The 21949-nt window shown below is 39.3% G+C and overlaps 1 protein-coding gene across 1 annotated transcript in view; it reads left to right on the top strand.

Moving 5' to 3' along the window:
* The window catches only part of DNER (delta/notch like EGF repeat containing), a 181273-nt gene that overhangs the window by 136149 nt on the left and 23175 nt on the right, over nucleotides 1–21949 (top strand). The window contains exons 7-8 of the mRNA XM_048506096.1: nucleotides 1558–1671; nucleotides 14587–14811. Of these exons, the coding sequence (XP_048362053.1) occupies nucleotides 1558–1671; nucleotides 14587–14811 (339 nt within the window). The remainder of the gene's footprint in view (nucleotides 1–1557; nucleotides 1672–14586; nucleotides 14812–21949) is intronic.

The raw sequence follows: 21949 nt of genomic DNA, 5'->3' as shown, positions 1-21949 counted from the left end.
TGTCTCTGATCACTGCATTATAGAGAGCACCTTGTCTAAAGTTAATGTGAGAAATTATATTATTTACATACCGTGAAATTGTTTGGGTGGATGTTCACATACATGCTGTTGATGTTTCAGCCTTAAGCTAGATGGATAATTCGTAGTAAATACATTATAATATATAACCTAATGCCTGTGGATGTGTTACATAATAACAAAAATTATACATGATGGAAACTTACTGATGAAAGTATATTTTAAATGCATGTCATGACAGGAACTTATTTCTGGCTTTCTGAAAACTTGCAGAAATTTTGAATTCATTGTAGTATTTTCCTTGCTGAAAATACTGCAGAAGAAAGTGTTGTTAACAAAATACTGAGATACACCTGAGATACAGAGAATTTTTAAACTAGACCTGATAACTCTTGTTCTGATATTGTACTTAGGAAATTGTAAAACATTTCCATAGCGTACAACAGTAGATATGCAGTATTCTTCCTTGTAAATCTGAAATTAAAGGACAAATAAAGTGTGTGTTCTACCGTAAGGTGGTGATATTAAGAGCCAAACCACATGTGATACCAAGGCTCTAGTTTCGATCACCAGATGTGTAATTGAGCTATAAAAGTAGCCACTGTGGAGCCCAATATGGATTGGGAAACAGTGTTATGGGAGGGAAAGTAATCCCCCAATGCCATTTCTTTAATCAGAAATGTCCAGTTCCTTGCTGTTTTAAGACTTCTGACAGGCTGGTACAATATCTGTCCCTATCCCCCCATCCCCAGAGTTTAAATAAATTGTGAGAGACATTTCATGTTGAATTAATGGTTTGTGATCTCTCTGCATGTTTTCACTCCAGCTTTATGACTGCCTTTTACAGTTTAGGATACGTGCCTGGGGTTCCACATGTGGATCCCCAGATGTGGTTTAGTCCTTAAAGTAACCACTGAGTATAAACATTGCCCAGGGTGACTTTGTTATGGTGAAGAGATGTTTCTCTACTTTTGCTGCCGTCTTTGCATTTTCAGAAAAAGCAGAGAGCTAATATGCAAGTCACCTAGAAAGGCTACTTTTTCTGCTTTTGGGCCAAGTTTTCCAGCAAGTCATGAAATCAGGATTTTGTGGCTGTATGGATCAGTATTCGTGACTACAACCCAAATGTGATTTCCATTGATATAATGGATTGCTTAGAGACTTCTCATGACAGTTTTTGGACTTGCTGCAAATATATTTGAAATGTTGTTTGTGGCTACCCAGTTTCTTGTAAAAAATTTCAGCCTTAACTCTGTGCACACTAGTGATTTCAGAGTATTGCTTCTGGCAAAACACTGTTTGGGGAATCCCAGTTGTTTTTTATTTTATTTTGATTTTATATAGCTGGAGGCCAGATTGACAATGTTGATTAGTATAAAGTACTGTATAAGGGATTACCACATAGGATGAGAATTCCAGGAAATACCCGGTTGTTATTTGGACGCTACTGAATGCTACTGTGATCCATGTGTTAATTTTAAAAACTATGCCCATCTCTCTCTGTTTTTATATAAACCATTCAATTCCATCATGGTGAAGGATATACTGGAGATCTGTGTCAGTCAGATATTGATTACTGCCGTCAACAGCCATGTAAAAATGGAGGATCCTGTTTTTCCAGTGTCAATGGATTCAGTTGCCAATGTCCAGAAGGTAAGCAATAAAGGTTTTGGTAATAATGTTTTTGTTAAAAAGTCTTGTGCATTATATCAGCACTTCTGCTCATTTGAGGAACTGAACCACAGAGCAGATCCAAATCATCGCTGTTTCTATATTGCATTTGAATTTTGTTTTTTCCTGTTTTTCTATTAACTTCCTTTCTACGCTTTCCAGTTTTAACCTTCATAAATTGCAATTTTTATCCATAATGAAATTTATGTATGTATTTATTTATAGCTCGCTTTTCTCACTGAGGGTCAGAGTGGATTACAAAATGTCTAAATAATGCAGTTAGACAGCATATAACATTCATAATGCAGTAAAACAGGACTGCAGAATTATAAAACAATGCCCAGAAAAAGACTTGTGACACATGATATACTTTTAAGAAAGTGGATTACAAACGTTTCAGACAATGCAGTCAAAGCAAGATGATGTATACAATGAATGTTGAAATAGCTTTTAATACATAATCCTGTTAATTTATATATGCATCCCCTGACTGTTCCATTCTACTGTAGTTCTAATCTCTTTATAAAACAAAGCCACTTTGCATTTCTGTTTTACACATACAGTGGAATGATAGGCGTGTGATATGTGAGTGCCTTCCTGATCTCTTCTTGTAGACCATTCCCCAAGATAGGAGACATGAGACAGAATTCTCAATTACAGGCAATTGCTAATCTTGCCCATTTGCAGAGTAGCACCTTCAGAAGGCTTTGTTCAGATGATTGAATCTGTTATTTTAAAGCATAGCAAGAGAGTTATTCCTGCAGGTATGTGGGTGCAAAACAATTAAGGACTGAGTGGATAAAAACTATTTCCTTCAATTGAACCTGGTCACTGATCACTGACCAGTGGGGTGTCTACAGGATGGAGATATGTGTGCTCCACCTTGCTCCTGTAGTAACTCAGCTAAGCATTCCAACTGGAGTGTCCAAGTTGACTTTAAGGTAAGCCTCATGTAAAATCCAATAATCTAGCCTTGAAGTAACCTTAGCATGGATCTGCTGAATCATGGTAGAGTGCCACTTCTGGGCTAAATGAAGATGGAAAGAAGCATTTTTAAAAAATCTGATTAACTTCCTTCTCCAGTAATAACACTGCTTGCATAATAACCCCTAGACTCTTAATTAAGTCAGCAAATGTCAGCATAACCACATCAAATGTGGGAAGGGCAACGTACCTTAAGACTTCATCCTTTCTAACCAGCATCACCTCTGCCTTACTGAGGATTCAATTTCAATTTGTTCACCCATAGCCATTTAACCACAGCACTCAGGTGGTGGCAGTTAAAAGATTATTTGTGCAGTGGCGTAGGAGGTAAAGAGCTCGTGTATCTAATCTGGAGGAACCGGGTTTGATTCCCAGCTCTGCCACCTGAGCTGTGGAGGCTTATCTGGGGAATTCAGATTAGCCTGTGCACTCCCACACACACCAGCTGGGTGACCTTGGGCTTCGGAACTCTCTCAGCCCCACCTACCTCACAGGGTGTTTGTTGTGAGGGGGGAAGGGCAAGGAGATTGTAAGCCCCTTTGAGTCTCCTGCAGGAGAGAAAGGGGGGGATATAAATCCAAAACTCTTCTTCTCTTCTTCTTCATGTGTGCCTCCCTTTGAATGCAATGCCAGTGTACTAAAAATTAAATTAAATAGAAAGACAGAGACGTAGCAAGGGGGGAAAGCGCCTGGTGTACCAGTGCATCCTCCACCTCCGCCTCCGGAATGCCCACACCACGCCCCCAGAATGCCCTCGCCACACCTCCACAGGGGGGCGTCCAGAGCTTTGCCCCCCCGTCCCCTTGGAGCTACGCCTCTGAAGACAAACTTACTATAATGAAACATACCATGTAGTAGCTGGAATTGGCTACTCCTAAAAGAAATTGAGAAATAGGTACACAGGTACAATAGCATACATAGTGACATAAGAGGAAGAGGGAGATTCTATTAAAGATGAATGGCCAGGAATGGGGGGCCGAGTGGCGACATATGGTCCTTAAGATATGAAGGTCCCAGGCCACAGAGTGCCTTAAAAGTTAAAATCAACACCTTAAAGATGATTTGGATCTCCCAACGGGAGCCGCAGAGTGCCTTAAAAGTTAAAACCAACACCTTAAAGATGATTTAAAACTCCAACGGGAGCCAGTGCAGCTGGCGTAGCATGGGCAAGATGTGGTCCCACAATGAACTACCCATGAGAAGCTGGGCCAGTGCGTTCTGGACCAGCTTCAGCTTCCAGATCAACCATAAGGAAAGGCCCACATAGAGCAAGTTGCAATAGTCTAGTCTGGAGGTGACTGTTGCATGGATCACTGTGGCCAGGTCAAATTGGGAGAGGTAAGGGGCCAGCCGGCATGCTTGGTGCGGATGGTAAAACTCCACTTGAGCTGTGCAGACAACCTGGGTCTCTATATAGAGAACTGAACCCAGGCAACCCCCCCAGGCTAATGATAAAGGAGCCCCCTCCAGCAGTGGCAGCTGGAACCCCATTCCCCCCCTCGTGACCCACCCACAGGACCTCTGTCTTCTATGGAATAAGTTTTAACCTGTTTTGCTTTAACCAACCAGCAACTGCCTCCAAACAATGCTGGATAGCTGGAGGGATGGAGGTTGGTCTCCCCTCCATCAACAGAATGAGCTGAGTGACATTGGCTTACTGGTGACAGGTCAGCCCAAAACTCTATACCAGCTGAACAAGGGGTTGCATATAGATGTTAAATAACACAGGGGATATTAGGGCTCCCTGTGGTACCCCACATTGAAGTGGGCACCATTTGGAGACCCTGTCCCCCAACTTCAGTTGCTGTGAGGAACAATAGTGGGGGAATGGGATAGCTGCTTCCTCTAATCCCTTATAGGTCCCTGCTTCTCAATAGCTGGAATTAGTAGGTAGATGTATGGTATGTTTGAACTTGATGTCTCCTGTTAGAAGAGTCTATCTTATTTATTACCTTATTTAACATTTATTTATTTATTTATTTACTTACTTACTTACTTCCTTGAAAAGTAGTTTACAGTACAGACCTATTCTTGAATTAAGCCTGCTGCGAATTAAGCCAAAGCACCAGAAATTGTGATTGGGTTAATATCTGTAAGCTTTTTTGAAATAGCAGTCATAAAGGCCCAGTTTGGATTTGGACAATGCACAGGATTGTACCATCTTCCCACTGTAAAATGACCACCTGGAGGTACTTCTGGAACAAATATTGCCTCTCGTGGGCCACTTTTATCTATCAAATGGCAAAGGGGAATAAGGGTTACATCCATCACTAACCAGTACTGTGATTTTGATATAAAGGCGCCTTTAAAGACATGGGAGATTAAATTGTGGATCTTCAGTGCTTCATTTAGCTTGGTTAGTCTTCTTGAGCAGATGCACCATAGCATCAGATTGGTGAAAAAATATCCTTATTTTTTTCTTTTATCCTTAAACCACTGGGATGCTACAGCTGGCAAAACCCTTTTGCCATGGCACAGGAAAGCAGGAGTTAGTCAGAATCCTTTATTCACTCAGGGTTTATCCTCCCCCCCTCCACTGCCCATCACAGGCATAATCCTTTGCAGCCAAGTTAAAAAACTTCCACTGAAGTCAGTGCATGGTTCCAGATTCTATTTACTCTGCAAGAGTGCTGGCACAGCAGAGGTTAGAATTCCAAGTAGTTCCTCAGCCAAATCATAGCATACTATAAATGGAATATGGGACCCCGCCAGGGAATGCAGATTTTATGTATCATTTGGCATGGGCCCTATATCACTCTTACATCTCAAGTCTAGAGAATTTAAATTGTGCAAGCACTGATTTGGCGATTGCATTGATAAAAAGGCACATTGCACATACAGCACAGGCTCCAGTGACATGGAAAAGGCATAATGCTAACATTTGACTTCTGCGATCCTTTTCAGATAGTCAAGATTCCAAATGCAAACACCCAGCTTTACTGCTTCAACTAGTGTTAATGGACAAATTACCCAGGTAACTAGAGCCTAGATCTCACAGCAGGACCTCATCCTTTACCCTAAGCACTCCAAGAACATTCAAATATCAGTCACCACAGACTGTCATCCATCTCCACAGAAAGGGGGGGGGGGCACCATGTAGAGGTTGTAACGATGTCCCCAACACAGGATAGGGAAAGGGACTTTGGGCCACAAACCACAGGTGCAGCTGATCTCCTACCACATTCCACAACATTGCACCTAGCTACACACCTGGCACTTCTTGTCATTGCTGGTGATCTGGCCAAACCTTCATGGTTAATCCTTCTTTGCAGTATCAGAACCAGAATACTTGAAGCAGAGGAAACTACCACTAGAGACAAGTTTTCCATGGAAACTCTGTATGTGGAATAGGTTGATATTGCTGAGAGATCACAGTTACCTACTCTAATAGATGACCCTTCAAATATAGGTATCAGTGGTAAGTACCATTGAGAAAATGTAGAGGTGGGTTAGAGAAGATGGAACAGCAAGTAGCTTCATAGCTTTGCCTATTTTCAACTATTTAGTCAATAAGCTTCCAGACACAGACAGGCATTTCTTATTGTAGCTATTACCTTGTGTTGCCTATATGATCATTATCTGTCTTGTCTCTTCAATACCTCCAGAGACAAACTGCAAAGAAGCCCATCACAGTGGCAGCAGTGACCAGTGGGAAATCTGCTGTTCCTCTGGGAAATTGCCATCTTTGTCTTCCCAGTACTCCTGTAATTTTCTAGAATTGATCCCTGACAGGTTGTATAACAGATGCAGTTGTACGCAGCATGATAGTGATGAGGAAAGATGTACAAATTGTACTGATGTCAAAGGCAGAAGGACATGCAAGAAGAGGAAGGTTGGCAAACCCATTTCTGTTGTTTGCTGCAGAACTTATTTAACTTATAAGTCTCTTAAATAAAACACTGTATCTGTTACACCTGTGTCTCAATTCTTGTGAAAGTTAGCAGGTTAGGAAAGCATGATGACTACCTCAGCTGCTTTCTCAGTGGGGTTTATACCAGGGGATGGGGTGTCAACAATAGATTTTCTACCACTATATGCCATCAGAGATTCTGCATATTAATTTGACCTTCGCCACAGTGGCAAAATGAGAAACTCCCAAAAGGTCAATTACTGCCTAACATTTCTCCAGTTGCTTCTGGTATAATAATCGACACAATAGGGTTAATGCCATGAGAAGAAGTGATTGATGGCACAATTTGCAAGGAACTTGCTAGCAACCATTACAACATGGAATAAGTGTGAGTTGATTAAGGGGGATGAGCAAAATGAAGGACATCATGGTGTACAATTGAATCAGACAGTTACCCTAATGAACCTATAGATCCTTTCTCTGGTTGTACTTATTAAGGCATGAGGATATGGACACAGAGTGTTCCTTTTGTACTCCTTGTGTAATGAGAATGTGTTTATTTCACTGGACTTCAGACTCTCAAGGGAACGGTTTAGTTCTTAGCTGTCTAGTAATGTTCCCTTATTACAGGGAGCCCACCCAAACTCCAGGTTTGTGCCCTATTGACCACTATGTCCATTAACCTCTCCAGTGCAGATGATCATATTAATGTTTGTATTCCTGCTTGTTTGTGTGTTGCGAGGGTATTGGATAGATGACCTCAAGGGCTTGTTTGGTCATCTCTATGCATTGTTTAGTGCCCCCATGAAGTATTATTAGTATGCAACCTCCTGATAGATAAGTGTTGGTAAACTATCACAGATTCTGCTGGTGTCTATTGATGATGTTGTAATGGTTTTTGCTTCTTTGTCTGTTGCCTCTGGTGCAAGTGCATATGATCTCAAGTACTTTAGGTGGGCATCAACCCTGTTATAACATAGCACAGCAAGGTCATAAGATCACCTTATCATCCTGACTCTTCTCAGTTCATGTCAAAAAAATGTAACGTGCCAGATTGGAACACTCTGTAATGCTAAGAAATGTATACCTTTTGTGCCTTGCTTCTGCCTGTAAATGCCAAATGTATGTTGATTGCTTCTAAATTTATTGCAACTGGAAGCTTTCAATAACACAAGTCTTGCATTAGTCATGATCAGTCAATTTCAGGCTGGAGCTCACTGATGATAATATTTTTGTTCCCAGTGTGTTTGAGTTATCTTTTACTTTACTTCTTGTGCACTTGGGCTGTGCTGTAGATAGAGACTTTTCTTGTAGCTAATCATTATTTCCCTATGCATACCTACTTAACAATTAAAGTGTGCTCGTAATAACTTTGAACACTGGGCTCTTATCTCTCCTTGGAGTAAATCATTATAATGAGTGACCCATTTAACAGCTATGCTGAGATCTATAAACAGATAAACTATGTCAGCAGTTTGGATCTTGTATTTTCAGTAATTTCATAAAAGGTCCCCCCCCCCTCCCACCCATTGGATTTTAAAAATAGTAACGGTATTCTCTGAGATGATCAGACACTGGGACTTAGCCAAACCTAAATTAGTTTTCTAATTCTGTCCAAATCCTATTCTATCCAAATCTTTTTTTAAAAGATAACTGGATATATATTTGGGCAGTAGGTATATGGAACATTTTAAGTATTTGGAGCAATACCAATTAAATGGTAGCATTGGAATTTGACTAACCAGCCTATAGGCCCTTTGGGCATCCAGGCCTTGGATAATCTCCATGGGCTGAGTTGGGCAAATAGATGACCACACAGTGCATGCAATGGAGCACAACAAGTTTATGGACCACATGCATAGTGATTTCAGTTTTACTATTGGCAGGAAATGCATAAAAAAACTGACAACAGTTGAGGTATCCATGCAGACGTCTGAGGCTGAGGATCTTTACATTCTGGCAGTTACCTGTGCAATGGAAATGTGCAGTGGTATACATCTTTTGTCATTAATTGTTCCAATAGTTTGACTACTAGTTTGACTATTTCTTAACATAATACCAAAGCATAGTGGTTAGTAGGGGTGTATATTCTGATATTACTGAGCATGGTGTAGTGGTTGAAAGCAGCGGACACTAATCTAAAGAACCGGATTTGTTTCCCCGCTCCTCCACTTGAAGTCTGCTGGGTGACCTTGGACTAGACACAGTTCTCTCTGAACTCTGTTTGCCCAAGTTTCCGCACAATTTTTTTCTTATTCTTCCTCCTCCTCTAATTTACTCAGCATCATATCAGGTAGACTTCTTGGAATGACTCCTGGATCTCTTTACTATGAATTAATTACCAAGAATTTAACAAAGCCCATCGCCCCCCCCCCTTTTAAAAATGTTTCTTGCCATTCCCAAGGAAAGAGCAATTCTTCCAACCAGTCTTAGCCCTGCAACCAACGATTATATGCGTTACCTTGGCCAATCATACTGTCTTCCTTGGAGAGAAGGGAAGTTTTAACCTGTAGATGTCTGCTGTGTTGGCTATTTTGCACTGCCTGTGTGCTGTGCTTGGGGAAAATGTCATGCTTGGATTATGCTAGACCCCAGCGAGGCAGATTCTGCTTGGATGGCACTTCTTGCCAGATGAGTCTGATACATTTATTATTACTATTAGTTAGTCTTTCCTCAATATCTTTCCTCTTGTGGGATGGTTAGTAAAGAGGAGGTCACATTTTGTCACTAGGGGGTTGAAGAGAGGTATTATTTTTGTTTTAAACTTTAGAGAGTTGAGTTGTTTTGGACTTCATAGAGTTGGAAGGAACCATACAGGCCATCTAGTCCAACCTCATGCTCAATGCAGGATCAGCATATAGCATCCCTGATCAATATTTGTCTAACTTCTTCTTAAAGGCTACCAGTATGGAGGAGCTTGCCTCCTCCCTAGTTAGCCAATTCTGCCGTGGAACAACCCTTACTGAAAAAAAAAGGAATCCTAATGTCCAGCCCATAAATTAAACCCATTTTTGTGAGATGTATCATCTGCTGACAGCAGGAACAGCCCCCATCTCTAAATGACAATCCTTCAGATATTTTTAAAAAAGAGCAATCATGTTTCCCCTCAACCTCCTCTTCTCCAGACTAAACATTCCTGAGTCTTTCAGCCATTCCTCATAAGGCTTGATGGCCAGGCTTCCGATCATCCTCACTGCTGTCTTCTGCAACTTCTCCACATCCCTTTCGAAGTGAGGCTTCCAGAACTGATACAGTACTCCAAGTGTGGCCTGACCAATGCAGTGTATAGTGGGGCTATGACATCTTGCAATGTAAATGTTATGCCTCTGTTGGAACACCCCAAGATCGCATGAGTCTTTTTTGTTGGTGTATCATATTGGCTGCTTATATTTCACATACTGTTTTCCCATATCCCAAGATCTTGTTCACACAAACTGGTTCTCCAGATTAGACTCCCCCTGCTCTTAACCACTACGCAACACTGGCTTAGGAACAAACTACCAGACCATGGCCACACAGCCTAGAAAACTTACAAAAGTTAGTTCCATTTGTAAGTTTGTAAAGGAAACAAACGACTACAAAGCTAACGTAAGTTCTCAAAAATAAAGGTAACAAATGGAGTGGGTATATGTTTGGAAAAGGATAATCACTGTCCTAAGAAAGTGCTTTCAGGTATCCAAATCCTGTAGTATTGCCCTTGGAACTTATTATTACTCAGTAGCATGAGATGTGAGCTAAAAAGCAGTAATTAAAAAAAACTAATGAGGAACTGTTAGAGCATAGTTCAAACCTAGACATGACAGGAGGAAAGAACAGTAAGACTCTTAAGCAATTAAGATTGAGAAACCATTTGAGGCCACTGGTAAGATAATGATAACAATAATTCCACAAGATGTTTCAGACTTGGCTACTCATACTTAAAGATGTCAGCAATTCCTGTGGGATGTCATGTTTCAACTCCAGAATATATTAAGAAAAGGAACTCCATTCATTTCACTTCAAATTTCATGTTAGATTTGTATAGTTCTTTGTGTTTGACCTCTGAGTTGTATTTGACCTTCAAGATTTCAGGAAGTATTGACGCTTTGAAAATGAACTAGTACATTTTAACAGATGTAATACTGTAACAAATGATGTAAACTGTTATGTAAAGTGAATAAGACAGTTTAAAAGCAAATTAACAATACTGTGTCTCAGAACAGTGGAATGTAAAAGTCTCTTAAGTAATTGGATTAGATCCTTTTAGAAATGGTTTTCCCTATTTATAATTAAATTAATTATATTTATTGTCAACTTATTGTCAAGCTAGTTCTTTAAGCATGTATGCCTCATAGTTTGCCTAATTTGCTCCTTTTACAGTTAGTGCAGTGCTATCATTTTCATATGGATTACTATAGGTTATCATTTAACATGTGGCCACCAATGTTAACTTCATCACAGATTATATCAAAATACTTGATCCCAGTTGTGTACCATGTCCAGTCACATAGTGGGATGACTTTTCTTGTCAACCTTTCCCTGAATCCTTATATTTCCAATTGGTACAAATTGCCTGATTGTAAGGCTGGATGCTGCCGATGATTGGCTTTCTGTATGATTTTGTAAGAGACTGGTAAGATTGGTAAGATTTCAGATTGTGGTTATCTGTGGGTTGGCTATCATGTGTAACTTGAGTGAGAGGATATAGATTGTGTGGGACCATCTATACCACCCTTACATCTTTAGTCTATGGAATGGGTAATATCTCTTTTAGATGCTAGTTGGCATCTATGAGATGCTCCCCCTCTGTTTCCTAGTCTTACAGCTGACCTATGAATTGGCACACCTACAATCACTCATTTTGTTCACCTTCTTGCCTGTTGTATATGTTGTTCAGCACAGAAAGAATCCCTGCATGACCAATAAGTGTTAAAATGAAGAAAAGATGAGATGATGCACATTTTTATTAGCTAATATATTTACTGTGGTTAAACCTATAGCTATTTTAATATTCAATTCAACCTTTAATGGCATACAAGCTATTTTAATATTTATTTAATTATTTTATTTTTATCTAAATATTATTTTTGTCATGTGTGATAATTATTTTCTGTTATGTGCTATGATATTTGGTCATTGACCACAGAGACCTGTGTTCAAATACTTACATTAAATGGGTTAACTCCACATATACTATTTTGGGAGGAAGGGGAGAATGCAAGTACGATCAGGAATAAATGATGCTTGTAGAGTTATTCTTATTTATTAAAGCTTCTTTTGGTTAAAGTGCTCTAAGTTGGTGTCAGTTTCTCTCCAGAAACTACTGTAAGCCACCTTGATATTCTGTCAATGAAAAGGGTAGCTGGGAAATTTACAAAAATGAATAGATGCAGTAAATTTAGATGTGGCTCATGCTCCAAGTAATAAAGTTCTTTTTATTATATTTTGTATGGCATGGATAATGAGAACTGCTTCTCTTGTTTGCTTACTTAATATGCCTAGCTGTCCATTCCGTGTCAAATGATTTTATTATGACTAATCCTACAAGCTAACTTCGTTATCACATTTGGCTTTTTGTTTATAGGTCTAAATCTAATGCAATCATCAGCCAGCTTACCAACTGCATAATAAAGCAATCCTGTACATCCTCAGAATATTTTCAGTCTGTTGTTTTAATGGCCATTGCCAAGCCAAGCCATTAAAATCCTTCTCAATCCAAAATGTATCCTCATTATATTGCTCACTTTATTTGTAGAATGTTCCCTAAATTTACTTTATTCTCAGAGTCTGTTTTTCACCACAAGATGTAAGGATATTAGTTAAGTTTACTGACCTCAGAAACCTGGTGGCAAAATGCTGTGAACAAAAACATTTCTTTGTCTTTTTGAACCATATTTTATGTGTGATATTTCTTTCGCTGGTTTCTGTTTATTTGCTCCCTTTAGTAAATTTTCACATTCTCATTAAATCTTGGTCAGCATCACGGTTCGTACTGCCAATAATAATTCTGTCTCCAAGGCTTTTTTGGTCCTGTTTCATTGCTGGAAAAAAATGCAGATATCATGTAAAGCTGAGAAACAATTTTTTCCAGTATTTTCTTGTTCACAATGAGGAGGGTGTCTTCCTGTGTTTATTTTCCATTTCTTTATATTACTATGCTTGTTGTTTAATAACCTGTTTTACTGGTAATTCTCATTTGCATATACAATCAGAGTTGCTTTAATTGTAGACTTTGAGCTTAATCATGTAATTATATTTGAGTCCACAATTTGCATATATTCAACATAGAAAGCACCCTCTTATTCATAATGGTGTAGGAGCAGAGCTACCCAAGTTTATATCTAACGAAACAACCTTTTGTTTATAAGTCTGTTTCCCCCCACTCCCAGGACAAGAAATAAGATAATAACTTTTGTCTTTCCTGTTGAAAAATTATTTGGTTACAATATGTGGGTATTCAGTTGTACTCACAGTAAGTATACATTTGGTTTTTGATAACTAAGTAGGGAAGTCAGTGTGGTAGAATGCTGGGACTGCGAAGACCCAATTCAAATCCCTAGTTTGCTATGCATCTTACTGGGTAACTTTGGGCTTTGTCATTGTCTGTCAATTTAATCTCCCTCACAATGTTGTTGTGGGAAGAAAATAAAGAGGGAGAACCAAAGTGTGCTACCTTGAACCCTGCTGAGGATAGAAGGGGCCACAAATGTTGTGAATAGATCATTTATAAGTAATTAGCAGATGGGAGAACTCAAAAACTGCCCCAGAAGGGCTGGAGCAGAGTGGCAGACTCTAATCTGCTGAACAAGGTTTGTTTCCCCATTCCTCCACATGAAGCTGGGTGATCTTGGGTTAGTCACAGTTCTCTCAGAACTGTCTCAGCCCCACCTACCTCACAAGGTCACTGCTGTTGGGAGAGGAGGGGAAAGGAGTTTGTAAGCTGCTTTGAGACTCCTTACAGTTGAGAATAGCGGGGTATAAATCCAAACTCCTCCTCCTCATTGATACATAGGTACACAATGAAGAAATATCCTGTCCTTTCTTCTTAAAATGCCTGTAGCAAATCAGCTGGCAGGGAAACCCCCATTTCAAGTGATGGCCTTCAAACCTTTCCCGCCTGCAGATTTGCGAATGAATAAGTAGCCCTTCCTCATCCCCACTGGTATTGTGACTGGGATATTTTATGGGTTTTTTCCCATACTGATTCTCTATGAGTGACAGAAACGCATCTCCCCACACCTTAAAGCAGTGGTTCTCAACCTTCCTAATGCCGCGACCCTTTAATACAGTTCCTCATGTTGTGGTGACCCCTAACCCTAACATTTATCCATTTTACAGATGGAGAACACTGATGCAGAGAGTCTTAGGTGACCCCTGTGAAAGGGTCGTCCAACCCCCAAAGGGGTCCCGACCCACAGGTTGAGAACCACTGCCTTAGAGGATTGGAAGGAAAAGATGAATACGTAGAAACTTGCTACTTTATATTAAAAGAGTTTCATAGGCAGCCAGGAATAAACCATATCTAGCTGCAGCAAGCTGTGTCCTTCCAGAAGGCAACAAAACCTTTGGTTCAAAAGCATAATGACTTAAGGCTTTTCTCAAGAATTACAAACTCCTGGTCCCACCTTCCATAAATGGAGCAATGGGAAGAAATGGGAGAGCAATGTCATGGCAATCCAGTGTGCTTCCTCCCCTGGCTTCTGGTCCCAAAATCTTCTGGAATTGCCAGGTTCAGGGTTGCCAACCCTATTTCCCTCCCTTACGGAACTGAGTCGTGAGAGAAAAAACGATTTCCACATAGTGACACTGTAGGAGTATCACCCATAAATGACATCACACTCTTCCAAAACTTCACCCTCCCTGGGCATTCCCTCAAAAAACTCCTGGCATTTACTGATCATGTAGTGGTAAAACTCTATACTAAGCTGCAGAGAATATGGTAACATCTTCTTTTGGGATCTTTGAATGCATGTCAGCAAAGTGTCTGGGGTAATTCCAGACACTTAACCCTGCTTCTAAAAATCTATCCTGTGTTAAAAATTTTGGTAACAGGCAAGTAAGTTCCATTCACTTTTTCTTTTCAGGGTACTCAGGATCATTTTGTGAAGAGAAAGTTGATCCCTGTGCTTCATCTCCTTGCCAAAACAATGGGACCTGTTACGCCGACCGGGCTTCATATTCTTGCAGTTGTAGTCCAGGATTTACTGGACGTACTTGTGCCCAGCTGACTGATTTCTGTGCTCTGAATCCTTGTGCACATGGCATTTGCCGTAGTGTTGGAACAAGTTACAAATGCCTTTGCATCCCAGGTATGTTCAGTCCTCCACATTTTTGCAAATCCTTTTGGATTATAGAAATATACTGATTAAAATTACTTCAATTTTGTTGTCTGGCATATGCATTCTGACAGTTCTGAATATATTGTAATGACATTCCATTTACATTATACTGACACATTCAATTTAATCAAATATTTTAGAACGAACACTTGACATAGAAATTATTTTCCATATAGTTATAGTAAAACAGTAAAGCTTTTAGGGTATGAACTTGAGGGTGATGCACCAAATATCTTTCATTGTATAAAATTAGAGACATGAAAAATGTTAAAATAGCTTATTTTAATAGAAATAGTTATTCCCTGAATTTGTTTTTTGATTGCTCATGGGAGTAAAAGTTTAATCTGGTGGTTGTAGTTATATTTTAATTGTATTTACAGAAAACTAAATCACGTGTAACTTTTTAAAAAATATACAGTCAATGATGATTAAGCATGAATGGCCATACATTGTTATAAACATAATTTAAAGTTGCTAGAATAGCCTTATCTCTTTAGATCTCAGTAACTAAGCAGGGTTGACCTCGGCAAGTATTTGGATGGGACACAACCAAGGAATACCAAGGGTGTGATATACAGAGGCAAGCAGTGGCAAACCACCTTTGAATGTCTCTTCTTGAAAATCCCACCAGCAGCTGCCATAAGTCAGATGTGACTTGATAGCAAAAAAGGAATAGAAATATAACTACAATTTTAACATATACAGTGACAATGAACTGGTTCTTTACTTTAAACATTACTTATAGCTAACACTGAATGTTATTTATAGCTGGACTTGCACACTCTGATCCAGCTGGGAGCCATGTATATGGAAAAGTGGTGCTTTCCATAGTTGCTATCTTTGTTCCAGGTTCTGGAGATGTTCCCTCATCTCAAGCAGTAATTACTTCTATCAGTTATTTGGTGGGAGAAGGCAAGATTTAATCCCTCATTTTGTTCCTTTAAAAATGAGTTGTACAACTTCTGTTCTCTAAAGAGGGTTGTATGCTTGCAGCGAGACTGGAGCCATGAATGTACATGATTCATTACTTTATTAGAAAAGAAGACCTCATTTTGTCTAGTTGCTCATTTTCTTCTCATGATAATGACAGCTTGAAACTCAGAGACTGCTTGAGCTACCTCAAGCGCTTTCCAAAAAGAAGATGCCAATTTTCTGCTTGTGAAGCAAACAAATGCACAAATCTGAATATAAATGTGTTTCTTGAAAAAAAGAAAAAAACATAAAATGTTAATAAAAGTTTTAAAAATTTTAATGCTGCTTTTTGCTAAGTCTTCAGGATAGCAAACAATGATCTATATTTTATCTGAAATCTGAAAAACGTGGCAAACCATTTTTCCTGAATTTAATTTATGGCAAGGTTTTTCCCTGAAGAAAATAAGGGGGACCGCGCCAACGCAAAACAAGGGCAAGGAAACAAATAGTACAGAGGGACATGAATTCTTTAATAATTTTTCTTTAATTATTTTCTCTCTACACCATTTGCACCAAATTGTGCAAATAATTTTCCCTCCCCCAAAGTAACACTTCTCATGCATAGTTACTATTACTGGTATATTGGGGGAAAATCTGGAAATCAGTATCGAACCCCTTCCATTTACATTGCAATAATTAGATATTTTCTTCAAGAAGAGGGATATGCCAGCTTCTTCCTTCCAATTCTTTGATCCAGATTATGAAAATACTGTTCCAGAAAGGGGGACAGAAACAATTTTACTACTTAACAGCTGGAGCTAATTATACAGTGTGGCCAGATCTGGTGACCTTTCTAAGGGTGGGAGGATCACATAATTTATTTATTTAAAATGTTTCTGTGCCAGCTTTCCACCCAAATAGGGCCCAGAAGGCAGTGAACATCAAAACATTTCAACATTTCAACATTAAACAAATGTTAAAATAAAGCATATGTAAAAGAATTCAATAAACAACATAAATACATTCAGATATGAGTAGATGGATGCAATATCTGTTGGGCTGCTTTATGAAAGTGTTATTTCATTGCTGAGAGATATTGTCAAATGCATAAATGGTGCTTATTGCTGCTTTAAATTAAAGACAAATATGGCAGCAATTTTTGGCAATATAGAGCTTGCAAGCAGCTATTGACACAGAAATGCTTGCCATCTGGGGCTTGATTTAATTCTTCTTTCATTGCCATTGTAATGACATGCAATATTTGTGATCCACTGTTCTTCGTGGAAGTTTTGGCCAGTCCTTATGGAATGTAAGACAGCTCTCAGAACACTAGATGGTGTCATCAGTACCCCTTCCACATAGTTGGGATTAGGGGCGTGCTCCCCCATCTGGAAATCAGCATTAAAAATTTGGCCTTCCCTTTGCACCAGAGAAAAAGTCTGATTTTTGTTCTTTTTATTTTATTTTAACTTTGAGAATTGTCTATATTTATGATATTAAAAGATAAAATATGTTGATATTATACAATAGTATGCATATATTTTTATGCATTTCTGAGTTTCTAAATTCTTTCTGTGTCATATGTAGCTTCTGCAAAACTCCCCAAAAATTCCCATTTAATTTCTTATGTTGACCTGCAATATACCAAAACCATGATAGGGAAAGTCACGATGTGGAACGGACAACTGTAGTGGCAACATTTTTGTACAAAAACACATGAAAGTCTAATAAACATGTTCTTGGGTGAACTTTTGAAAGCTAGAACGTCCTTATAAAACTGATACACATGTGTGCTGAAGCAGGCTCCAGAAACCAACTGTAGGAATAAAATTTAATTCTCCCAGGACATTCCGTAGGTGACTTCAGAATTACCATTCTTCACAAAAGCAATCAAAGGGAGGCTGTAAAGAGCAGAACTTTCAGGTTAGACCCTTAGCAAAGCTAATACTATTTGCTTTGGGTTGCATAGAGATTGTGTGTGTTTTTTCAGTAGAGAAAATGATTATCTGCCATATGGAATTAATATATCTAACTGTGCAGGTTAAATTCTAACTGACACTAGTTGGGTTCACTATGTCATCTGGCATCAGTGGATTGGATTTTGATTATTTAATATACTGCAGTCTCTTCCATTTTCCTCTGTCTTTTGGTCTCACATTTTCAGGTCAGACATCATGTAAGAGTGTGGTTTTTGTTATCTGTTGTTTGTGGCAAACAGTTGCTTACAGCTTGCTTGCATTTCCAATCTGATAAGAACTTCCATCTCCAGGTTTAGTGGTTTCTGAGGGTACTGCATAATGTAGCTGTGTTTTGTCACACCACACCACGCCAATTCTGTAATAAAGATTCTTTGAGTCCCAATGAGCCATTGTGTAAAAGTGTTTTTCCTTTGCTATCCATATTCATGTACCATTCTTTCTTTTGTGAAATGAAGGCATAGGCATAGATCTGATTCTTTGGATTAATTGAAACAGATATTATTTTTAGGGAAGAGTCAAATGCTAAATCTCTTTAAATTCAGGGAGTAAACTGTATCTATGTTTCAGGACATGTTTTTCGTAAACATGTGCATTTTTCCCAGTCCCCATGTCTTTTTCTGGATATAGCTGGGCTCAAAGGAAAAGGGGGTGACATCTATAAAAATAATTGCTACATTAAATAGAAGTGTGTGGTACATTTTTATATGCAAAAAAATGCAGAAATGTTAAAAAAATAAGCATAAAATCCAGTTTGGAGAAATCGTCGGTCGATTGACTTATTGAGATGCGTGAACAAGTTTTAGACAGGAGGTTTAATGACAAACGCCTCACATTGTTTATTGATCCCAGTTTACAGTGAGATGTGATTATGTTCATTGTTCTGTGCCTTACTGGTCCAATAGATTAAAATAATAATAGTAGAAAATGGTACAGTACCTATGGTTGCAGTATGTGACCTCCTCCATGTAGTGGACTGAACAAGCACAAGTCTGTTGCTTTGTATCTGTCAGTGCAATCTTGAGGGAGCACACTGACACAGAGGTACATATGTTGGTGCGAGGGAGCCTTCAGCTACGTGACGCTTGGGTGCCAGTGCCAGCACTCTACTGCAGGAGCCTGTGCCAGCGCCAAAGGGGGCATTCCTGGGGTAGAGCCAGCTTTAGTCAGCATCCTGAGCTCTTTCAACTGTGAGAACACCCCCATTTGCTGATGCAAACACATGCTGGCAAAACAGTAGGTACAGCCCATTGTGCTCCATAGGGGAATTTCACTGAGGTCAAGAGAGTGTCTCTTTTAGCTTGCTGGCCACAACACAGCAAGCCTCTTAAAAGGAATGCTTCCTGGCATGCTGCAACTACTTCCCTCAGTATTGCATTGTAAGTGTAAAGGTCTGTTTCCTGAGCACCATTATTTACTTTCCCTTTCTGATTTTGAAAGATATGGAAGAACTTGGTTTTGTGATCTTTGCTGTAGATCAAAATGCTTCTTATCCTCTTCTTTTGTTGTTTAGATTCATGATACTTTGTTCTCAGGTCATTACTGCAGTAGAGTGATGAAAAGCAGCACAGATGGATTTGTTTATATTGAAATGGATTCTGGTAATATGAGTGACAGAGAGTTGGATTTGTCTAAGGTTGATATAAAGTCAAAATCTGAAGTTTCAGTTGCAAACAATAACTAATTCCCCAAAGGCTTTTTCATTTTCTTTAATATTCATCTGCTTTGTTAGATAACTTTTTTCAAGAAGTGCAGTAATTTAGAATAATTCTAGTGAATTCAGTATATTTCTTCCCAAATGTGAAATAGTTGATCTTGTGCATTAGCTTTGACTTCCTCTCACCTAATTGTTTTTCTTCTTGTATTACCATGGGGATCATTTTTATTTTAGGAATAAATGGTAATAGTGTCTAATAAGGAAATGCTAAATTTCCCCTTTCAGACCTCCAGTAGACTTTTAATCACCTTTTATGTGAGTTTTTTCCGCTTACATTCCATGATAGAAGTTATGGCATATGAATCTCATTCAAACCTAAACAGTTAATTCCATTATAGGTGCTTTCCTCAACAACAGAGGGTCCTCTAAATCCTGCTCTGCCAGGCCACTCCCACCATGGCTTCCTTCAGCATCATCCTTCTAAAGTTCTTTCTGATTGCCGCATTCCCTTGGGAGTCTCCTCTCTCAGTCAAGTTACACCAATCATGGTGCTTTTGAGTAAATATGTATGCAGTGTCATAGGGTGCCATGCTCCCTCTCACCCCAGAGTGTAAAGGGAGAGGAAGGATTTAGGGTTTGTCGAAGGCTCAAGGTTGAATCATTGGTGTGCTGTGTAGAGTCAGGGCTGTATGGCTAAATTCTAGCAGAGGCCAATAGAATCCTGCGTTTCTCCAGATAAACAGGAACTACAATTCTCATCAGCCTTTGTCAGCATGGCCAATTGGGCCATGCTGGTAGGCTGGGATGGGGAATTCAGAGTTCCTGGAACATCTGAGAGCCAAGCAGGTTCCCTACCTCAGTTTGCAGAAGTAGCAGCATTCTTCAGCTGGGCTAGAATTGTTTCGCCAGTTCGTGTTGAGAAGAGTTAGAGGATTCGATAGTTGGAAAGGAAAGGAAAGCAAGTAGAGTATATATACCTGTGCTTTCCTTTCCAACTATCAGATCCTCAGAAGATGCCAGCCACAAATGCAGGCGAAACGTCAGGAGAGAATGCTGCTGGAACACGGCCATACAGCCCGGAAACCACACAGCACCCCAGATTTAGGGTTTGTTATTTTATTTCACTGGAATGTTTTAAAACTATTATTTTATGCCTTATTGAACCATGAGGAAAAGCGAGGTATAAATGTTTTAATAAATAAACAAATCTGAGCCAAAGAAAGGCTCAGTGCTCCCATAGTGCTCACCTGAAAATGCAGATGAGCACTATGTTGTATTCTAACCCAGAGGATACAAGTTTCAGTGGCATCTCTATAAATATGTCAGATTAACAGAAAGTCAGCAATTGAGGCTGCTTTCTCGTAGACATTTAATTCTGCCTTGCCTCCCAAATTAAGTGTTTTGCAGAGTGAGTGAACACGCTGTCATGTGATTGACCATTTTCCACTATAGCAGTATAGCTCCTACCATTTCCCCCCCCCAGAAGTCAGCAAAGAGCCATGCTGGTGGCTAGGAGACATGGCGGGCATGATGAGATAGGGAGGGAAAGCCATCAGTGAGACTGATGTAGGCAGCAGATGGCAGAATGGCAGCAAATGGAGTATGTTTTATTTGTGCGACGTACAATATCAAGGCTCGCAAAAGAATTAATTTCTGAGCTTCCCAGTTCTGTTGTGTTTTCAGAGATTTTCAGTATTTTGTGGCATCCTCTGATCTCTGAACATTAAAAACGACATGTCAATAATAAACATACTCCAAAGATATCTTTTAGTTAATAATATGATGACACAGGACACAGGAGTATAAATTGGTACATGTAGACTGTTTGGTTTGGAGACATAGTAGGTAGCCACTGGTATGCTTAGATTGTTTGATTTGGAGACATTGTAGGTAGCCACAAGTTCTGTTGAACTTTTTGAGTGGTATTCATGTCTGGTTCCTCAGGAAACACGAGAGTCGCTAAGATCATTTGACCTTTTACTACCCATTTGCACAAAGTGAATCAGGCATATCATATTTCTGTAGATTTCTTCTCATGTGTTTTGAAATATTCATGAGGCTATTTCTTAAGAACCAGTTAGTATGCATTCAATTTATAAAAAATATATTTTCTCATTTCTATTTGTTAGGTTGCAATTATAAATTTTGGGTAGGGAGGAACAAGGGGGAAGACATTTTTCCTTCTAATTTTGCTTCGTTGCCTGTGTTTTTGAGCGAGCAGTCAGAAGCTGGGTATTAAAGTTATGGGTTTTTCTAATTAAGGTTCTTTGAACTATATCCATGGATAGCAACTAAATCTTTATTGAGGCCATATTTTCTAGCTGAGCATATACTGTAAAGAGCCAGTTGACTTCAAATACTGACTCACTCCTATGCATACTGAGGCACAGCAAAGGACTCTAACCTTTTCTAATGTAACTTTAGCACAGAGTTCTTCCCTTGTGTGCCTTAGCTGCCTCTTGGATAGACCTTGTGTGATTGATGCTGATGGAGGTAGTAGTGTTTACTGAAGAGGACTTCATGAGAGCCACAAGTCTATATGGAATGAAACAGTCTGCTGAAG

This window comes from Sphaerodactylus townsendi, linkage group LG08 (genome assembly GCF_021028975.2).
Source record: "Sphaerodactylus townsendi isolate TG3544 linkage group LG08, MPM_Stown_v2.3, whole genome shotgun sequence".
Taxonomy (NCBI): domain Eukaryota; kingdom Metazoa; phylum Chordata; class Lepidosauria; order Squamata; family Sphaerodactylidae; genus Sphaerodactylus; species Sphaerodactylus townsendi.
The sequence above is the reverse complement of the archived record's forward strand: the minus strand, read 5'-3'. Positions and strand labels throughout refer to the sequence as shown.